Source organism: Salmo salar, chromosome ssa24 (genome assembly GCF_905237065.1).
Source record: "Salmo salar chromosome ssa24, Ssal_v3.1, whole genome shotgun sequence".
Lineage (NCBI taxonomy): Eukaryota > Metazoa > Chordata > Actinopteri > Salmoniformes > Salmonidae > Salmo > Salmo salar.
Genome location: NC_059465.1, coordinates 26884970 through 26893400, shown reverse-complemented (window position 1 = coordinate 26893400; position 8431 = coordinate 26884970). Strand labels below are relative to the sequence as shown.

Here is an 8431-nt window from a genome sequence, read left to right as displayed (position 1 = left end):
GTAATTAGAGTAATTAGAATGAATGTAAACATCATGTTAAATTCCAAGCTGTTCAACTGTTGTTCCTGACTGTTATTTTCCATCTCTCTGTAATTGGCCACATCTTGAGATTCCGTTTCCTCCTCCTTGTCCTTGTTTCCATGTGTCAGGCATGGTAATGTCCTCTCCGTTGCTCCACTCATGTTGGGTGGGTTTCACATCTCTGCCTGATCCACACCTGGCTCAGTCAATGCATACCCATCTCTAATTAAATCTTCAATGGTCAAATCACAGCACAAGGGAAGCCACTGTTGCTGCTTCTATCTACAGTATATACCCCTCTTTTTACTGTAGCTCTGGTTTCTGTGTCACTGGGTCAAGGAACATGCAGTCATGTATCTAACATTCTCTATCTCCTAGCCAAGGCTTTCAGGCCTCACTCAGGTGAAAGCCTGGTGGAGGCTATCTGTCTCCTAATACAGCAAGAACATATTCTGGGTAGAAGTTGCCCATAACCACATATCTTGGATCAGCTTACCCTCTCAATCATCACCTTAACCATTAGGAGGGAAAATTAAAAACGGACCTTAAATCAGTGTCAAGGAGCAACTCAACTACTACTCCCGAGAGCACCATTGGTCTATGGCTTGGGATGATGTGGTTATTGGATGTATGCCCCCTTGTGGTGAACAGTGGTCCCTCTGAGTACGGATGAGAGTATAGGTTGACGCTGCCCCTAAACACTCCTCTAAGGTCAGATTTGCATTCTCCCCTCCCTAATGGTTGAGGATCGATTAAGGTTACGCTGATCCCAGATCTGTGCCTGCGGGGAATGGTGATAATAGAGGGCCCTTGAGGCTGGAGGTATCTTCATTTCAAATGGTTCTATTTGGCCTTTACCAACACACTTTATTAAAAAATGGAATCCTTCGGATTCTCAAAAAACAGACAGATAGTGTACAGTAAATCCTGTTCTTTGTCAAACATACTTTGCTGGTGCTGTCATGCATCAAATTCAAAACACATTTCCCTCTATTGAATGCCAACAGCAAGATTCTTTGATTTCAAGTGAATTCCCTCTGACAGAGAGAGGTTCTGACTGGGATGCCAGATATTTTAGCATGGTTAAAGCACCAACGAATGTCACAAGCTAGGAACGATTGCGGTTTCCATTTGTTCCACAGTATGTGGCACTGCGTGTATGAGGTCTGCCGGAGTATTGTTCCTCTCTCACTTTCACTGCTTATGACAATACTTGTTTAATTAAATGTACTGTTATAACGAGAATTTGGATTATGTGAGCTGAAAACACTGTATGCAATATGAGTATGAATAACTTTGTTCATTCAATGACTGTTATGTATAATCAGTGTTTCACTTTAGTTTTACAAGGCAAAGAATGACAGGTAGTAAAACATGTTGAAGTGTTATATGTTTTTTATGCAAGGTACATTGAGCTGTATTTTTCTCTCATTTTATCAAATTCAAAGATCAGGGAAAACGGACCGTCAACCTACCTGAAGAGAGCATGAAAATGGAAAGGCGGGAATTGATTCAGACTTAGTTAGTATTAACAACAGATAACTGACTAGGGTCCCTAACAAAGGAAACGGTCAGGACTATATCTTCCTCAGAGTTCATTATGCTCTTCTTTGCCACAACAGCAGCTTGAGGGCTGCCAAATAATACAACAACTTCAGATTATCACAGTAAAAAAGGTCTTATGGAATTAATCATAGTGCTAGATCAATACTATCCACATAGTTAAACGCTTTAAATGGTTATTGCCATCGGATTGATTTTTGCAGCCATTAAACACATAGGGACTAAATTGGGGACCCTCAACCTGTAGCATGATCATTACATACTTATGAATATTGCTGTTAAATACAGGTTATAAAGGGTACTTGGCCTTTACTGGGTAACCTAATGGAATTACTATTGTTGAATGAGTGTAAGGTGCTTCTATCAGGGTGTGTGTGTGTGTGTGTGTGTGTGTGTGTGTGTGTGTGTGTGTGTGTGTGTTTAAGTGTATTTGTCATATGCACAGGATGCACATGTTGTACACAGTTCAATCAAATGCTTACTTGCAGGTTCTTTCCTGACAATGCAACAACAATAATAAATAATACAAAATAAAAATAAAGATAATGTAATTAAATAGAATACACATTTTGCATAAGTATAAATACACGAAGGAGCTCAAAAATTTACAGTACAATATTTATATTTGGAGAGCAAAGTGTTTAAATTGTGCAGTATTTAGCAATAAATAAAAGTGTTTGTGTGTGCGCATGCGTATGTGTGTGTGTGTGTGTGTTAGTGAAATAATTAGTTCAACTTTGTGTATTTTATCTTCTGCACAGCATGTTCCCTATTCCACACGATAATAGAACTTGAATCCTTCATGTTTCCTGTTGGGTCCATGTAAAACCAAATAGTTTTATTTCTAAAAATGTTATGTGAAATGTTTTATTTCTCAACTGATTTTTTTCCCAACAGCCTTTCAGGCACATTTGATTAATTCAGTAAAATATTTACAATAAATTATTTATTTCATTTGAAAACATTTTTAAAAGTGCTTCTTGGTGAAGTATATTTTTTAATAAATAAAGCGACACATAAGCTTTCCATTTTACTGAACTGAAACAAGTAAATATCAACAGTCGATACTCTCTCTCAGCACACAAGGTCAGAAGAGTCTTCATCGTCACCTTACACATAAATATATACAGGAAAACAAGCTGACAGAGTGACAGAAAAAAGTATTATTTAAAACGATGGAAATTGAAACATGAAATACCTTTAGTACTACCAGTTGATGAATAAGATGATGAAAAATCATAATCCACAATGAATGAAAGGAGATTTCCTGTTGGATGAGTCTTCCTGTTCCTAATCCTGGTCCTGGAGTTCCAATTTATTCCCTGTGAATGGATGGGTGGTCAAATCTGGTCCTGATGATTCTAATATTTATTTTGGACTGGATGTTTTTCCACAGATGATCTAAAGTCTAGCTGCCATTATAAAACTGTCCGTCCAGTGGACAATGTGATATTTCCAACTCTGCAGACCATGGAGGCGGAAGAAACCGCAGCAGTCCTCTTGTATAGTAAAATGGGAGAGGCAAATGTTGAAATGTTCTCAACTTTGCGGGATGGAAAGTTCTGTGAGAAATAAAGCTTGTGGGGGAAGGGGTGGTCTCAGGGGCGTTAGTTAGCGACTGATGGGTAACTGTGGTAAGGCCATGCCTGGGTGTGCGAGGTGGTTAGGGGCGGACAGCATCGAGAAGGGATGACCTGTGCACAGAAAGATATATATACATCATTTTTTTTACTCAATTAGACTAAATACACAAGAACTATAAGTGATGCGATGTGAATTTAAATACATTATAGTCAGTAACTGTCTTTGATTATCTGCATCGAAGAATGGAGTTTAAAAAAATGGAATTACGTTAGAGCCAAAGTCACCTAAATGTACATGCATGTGTTGTCCATGGATATGAAAAAAACAACTCACTGTCTATGTATCCATGCAGAGCCAGCAGGTGTGGTCTGTCGGGACTGCTGAAGGGGGAGTAGAGGTTGTCTGGCAGTGAGGGGGGGATTCTGGAGTGGGGGTGGGGTGGAGGGTGCTTTTTATGTCTTGCTCTGCAGTTCTGAAACCAAACCTATATGAAAATGGAACGTTACTAAAGATCGTTGAATGATGCATGCAACAAGTAATCTGGTAGAGATGAATGATTTTATTATATCATATGATTTATTTTATTACATTATTGAAAAAAAATCCTATATGTCTAACAACCTTACACCCACTAGTTTGATATTGTCATACATACTTGTATGACCCGTCTGCTCAGTCCTGTCATGTCTGCCAGCTTCTGTAGAGTCTGGGCATCAGGGTTGTTGTCTTGGTTAAACTGAGACTGCATCACCTGGGAACACACACCTAGCAAACTCAGTCATGAAGCTACATATTCAGCTGAATATTCACTGAATCAAGCCAACAAGTCAGATTTATCTGAATGATGTAGAACGCACTACACTAAAACTAACATTCATCCTGTCTTCTTTGTTCAGTCTCTCTCTGTCATACAAATACTGTGCATACTTTCACAGACTCACTCACACTGACCGTACCTGTAGCTGCTCAGCGCTGAAGGAAGTACGTGCTCTCTTGGCTGGTTTGGGTTGGCCATCCTGATCAGAGGGGAAGGCTCCCTCCAAAGTGAGACCTGTCCCTAAATCACACGAACAGGGTGGAAAAAAAACACCACACAGGGTTATATTGTTTGTCTCATAAAACAACGCAAAGAGAAATAGGCTACACATATAATGTGTGCAGGTGCTGGATATCAAAGCATACAATCCTAAGAGTAAGAAACGTAGGACCCCAATTATGTCTGAATTCTCCCCCAGTACAGTTTACTCAGGGACGAATCCTACCTGTAAAATCCCATACAAGGTAATTTACTTGATTAAAATTCTGAGGCTGCATGCATTCCACACAAAATGTATTAGGAATCAGTACCCTTCCCTTGGCTCGTGTTTGGGTTCCCTACTCCCTGACATTGTCTGTGACACCCATCTGAACACGTACCGTTCTCAGCCGCTCTCTGGAGGTTCTCCACCATGGTGTCGTAGTGGGCTCGACACAGCACCCTGCCCTCCACCAGACCAAACTCCTCCCCTGTGGACAGCTGCCTCTTACAGGAGTAGCAGGCGAAGCAGGCCAGGTGGTACACACTGCCCCGCGCCCGCCGCACCCAGTCACTGGCATACACCTGGCGCCCGCACTGGCCACACTTGGTGCCAAACTTACTGTGGTGAGACAGAGAAGAGCAGGGGGCATTGTCAGTAGTCTTTCACTGCTAATGAAAATAAACTTGTAGTCAACCTAAATGTTGTGCAGGCCAGGAATAGAAAGATGTAATTTTATTGTAAAAGATTACAGACAGCATTGCTTACAGTTTTCCAAACTAATTTCACTTTAGTCAAATATGATTTATCCTTCTGTTAATTAAAACCATAACAAGCAACTGCAATAAGATAATAATAACAATATAATTATAGAATAATGATTAGAATATAACAATAGCGTTTACTTGACATGCTTCAGGTATAGAGTGAATGAGAAAAAGAGACCTTGATAAAGGACATAATGTTTTAGCATTGGCCCCGGTCTGAGGAGGGAATAATACACGAATAAAGGAAGAACAACAAAAACGAATAATCTCAAAGTTGTAAGAATCATGGTTGAGAGTAAAAATGTTGATAATGTCCGCCACATTATCACTAAAGACAACAATTAAAATATATATAAAGAAGAGAAAAATAACGTGACAAAAGCTATTTATCGGTCGTAAAAGTATGCATTATTATGATATGTTATAAATGGTCTAGGTTTTTATTCAAATAGCCTCGTTAACAGATTTGCATGTGTTGTTGCTTTACCAAAAGTAAAGCGTGTAGTTGTATTTATTTGATTTAGAAGTTACAACGAAAAAAACTGTACAATCCTGTTTACTTGCCCCGAGACATAATGAAACACTCGCCTTATAACAATGCATTTTTAGTCAAATGTATAATAACGATGATATGTTTAATCAATTGTTTATGAACATTCGTCCTCGTGCCAAACATAGAACATACATTTTAAGGAAAACAAATAGCAAAACTTACCCTACCTGAAATAATCCAATTTGCAAAATATTTCTTTGTTTTTGATGTAGCAGCTATTGTGCTGACGTAATGATACTCTGCAGACTGAGCACTCCAGACATCCCACGTGCCAATTCAAATTGTTCACCTGCAATGATAAATAAACACGCATAACAATAATGATGATAATAATAACAATAACAATCATATAATAATAATAACAATAATACAGTTTTGTTCGCCGTACTTATTCAATAAAATGGAAGTAATGTGAAAGACTATGCAAATATGCATGCAATTCGTGAGGAATAAACAATATTCAATATTAAATGATTATTGATTTGAGCAGTGTAATAAAAGGCATTATAATGCTCACTTTCAGTAGGTATCTGTCTTGGATCTCTGTGCCGCAGTTGGCACACTGGTTTTTCCCCGTGGACCGAACAGGCGTCGGGGAGGCCAGGGTCGGATGCGAGCACATAGACGGTGTTACCGGAGGACTGGGCAGGAGAGGAGCCTCTTCTTTTACATCTGCGTGAGACTCCCCGTCCGAATGAGACTGAGGTTTGGGATATATTTTTCTTGTCATAATCTTATATCGCCAGGGATGCAAGGTAGGCTACAAGGCCTCTCGACTTGTATAAATTCCAGGACACATGGCACAGCACATGACATACTCACAGGGTACAAGAAAACAAGCATTGTATGCAGTAGCCTAAATGCAACACACATTTCGAATGAAATGGGCTTACAACACCCTGCTACTGAAAACAAAACGTAAAAGGCCTGTCACAAAAGTAAACTATGAAAATGGGGTTGGGAAATGAAAAGCATGTAGTCCAAGTTCGGCCAAGACTCCGATTATCAGTTTATACTATGTCGATGTTCCTACTTTGATTAGATAACATAATTAATGTCTTAAATCGGAATAACTCACCATTATCAAGCTATTCTGTTTGTGGAGAAACAGCGGTGTAGATGAAGCCTGGAGCTGCGCCAAAAGTCTGCTCTGCGCCTTGCTCTGCTCTGAGCATTACGCATCCCTACCAGCCCATACTGCAAGCTATATCCAGTCCAAAACAATGAATAACACTTTCTACTGCATTTAAATGCTGGCGACAAAAGCTACATTTGCTAAAGCAATTATAATTAGGCCTTATCTTTTTCTTTTACGCACAACCCGTAAACTACCTCCTTAAATAATCGCATATAGTTCCCATGCAATCGAAAGCACTGAAAAGATGGACTACCTGCAATTAGTGATGGCTTCAAATGCTCGGGATAAGAGGCAGCCAGTGTCAATTTCAACTGTCAATCAGAGAAGGCATCACGCCACCAGAATAATTGCATATTTTAATTTTAATAGCCGTAATCGAAAATCGAATTTCTCAACACAAGACTAAGATTTGAAGAGCCTCAATTGAACATCGCACTATTCATAGTAGACAATGTAGCCTACATAAGTTGCAGCTGATCTTGAAACATAAAGGAGCGTGATTGTCTCGGCTTCCCTTATGATAGGACACTTGAGCCTCTCTTGGTGATTAAAACGGTATTCAAAGAGTGCCAGAAATCTGGTTTTGGATGGAATTCAGAATCTATTTTGTCCTTCGTTTAAACAAAATTAGGCTAGCACAATTGTGAAATGTGTTTATAATTATCATTAAACATAGGCTGGAGCGTGGAAAACAAAAAGGCAATCAGCTGGGCTATTCAACGAGCAGCGCAGCCAAGCAATTAGCATAAGTCTTCACTTGCAGTGAGTCGATAGCCTATACTGCATATCCTCAGATAATTAGATGTCATGTCATACCTGCTTAACGAAAACATTGTCCAATAAGACTTTATTCTCCTCCGGGAGTGGAGATGGAACTTCATTGTTCCAGTACATTGTTCCAGTACATTGTTCCAGTACATGCAGAGGACCAGTTAACACTGTCGTCTAAGTGAGAGGTAGGCGGTATCCAAGTAGGGTCCCGGGATGGGTTTAGTAGCGAATTACGATTTTACACATGACAATTAAATTTCAAACAGCAAAAAAGCGTTTAACCCTTTGCACGGACATTCATAAAATTAGGTTGAATTGTCCATGACAGTTAGCTTTACTGCCACTCCCTCTTGGTGTTTATTTCCAAGATACAGTCCTTTGCGCTATATGTTGTTGAAGCTGCATCAAGCAGCAAATTAGTCCAAATCGACGGTGGCCTGCGATGTATCGGCATGCTCTGAGTTGGAGAGGCTATCCCGCGCGCTCTGCACGGTGTAGGTCGGTGCGTTCAGGAAATTCAGCGACCGGTTTCCTTTCAAGAAAGCTTTTGAGGGGATGAAAGACAATCACTGGTCCTTCAGACATTCGCCCTCTCCACCTCTCCAAATGCGCCGTTACTCCGGTCTGCCTTGAGAGGAATCGGAGTGGGGGCATAAATAACATAATTAAGATGTTTTTGTATTGTTGTTGCGGGCAGCAGATGATGAAAATAGGCCTATCTATAATCTCGTTTACCAGTACTATACATGGATGCTTCAAAGTGCTACAGTAAATGTGAGATCATGCATAAATATGATACTTACAATTCAATAAATAGGCCTACTATTATGTAAAATAGAACACTTTTGGCTTCGAAAAAAGTAGATATGTGGTAAATTCACAAATACAGGAGCACTAAATTATGTTTCCTACCCCATTCACTTTGTCTGCAGTAATTGTGATGATTTGAGGTTTGAATCAGCTGAATGCATACTTTCTTGATCGTACTCGAGATACTGAAACTTTTAAAGCAGGTCTA

The 8431-nt window shown here is 39.7% G+C and overlaps 1 protein-coding gene across 1 annotated transcript; it reads right to left on the bottom strand.

The window, feature by feature from the left end:
• Positions 1 to 2564: 2564 nt before the first annotated feature.
• LOC106585416 (LIM/homeobox protein Lhx6) lies at positions 2565 to 8039 on the bottom strand. Its single transcript, XM_014171584.2, has 8 exons — positions 6583 to 8039; positions 6022 to 6204; positions 5672 to 5793; positions 4585 to 4805; positions 4125 to 4225; positions 3824 to 3919; positions 3502 to 3652; positions 2565 to 3278 (listed from the first exon to the last, which is right to left on the bottom strand). Exons 1-8 carry the CDS (start codon positions 6583 to 6585, stop codon positions 3196 to 3198), a joined length of 960 nt encoding a protein of 319 aa, XP_014027059.1. The 5' UTR covers positions 6586 to 8039; the 3' UTR covers positions 2565 to 3195.
• Between the last annotated feature and the right edge of the window lie 392 nt (positions 8040 to 8431).

What these genes read in the sequence shown, in the direction of transcription:
- LOC106585416 (XM_014171584.2), bottom strand. An exon ending in TCAGCGCTGAGCAGCTACAG is followed by an intron (nt 3,920 to 4,124) that starts GTACGGTCAGTG and finishes GTGTGTTCCCAG; the next exon opens with GTGATGCAGTCTCAGTTTAA. An exon ending in TGAGCAGACGGGTCATACAA is followed by an intron (nt 3,653 to 3,823) that starts GTATGTATGACA and finishes ATTTTCATATAG; the next exon opens with GTTTGGTTTCAGAACTGCAG.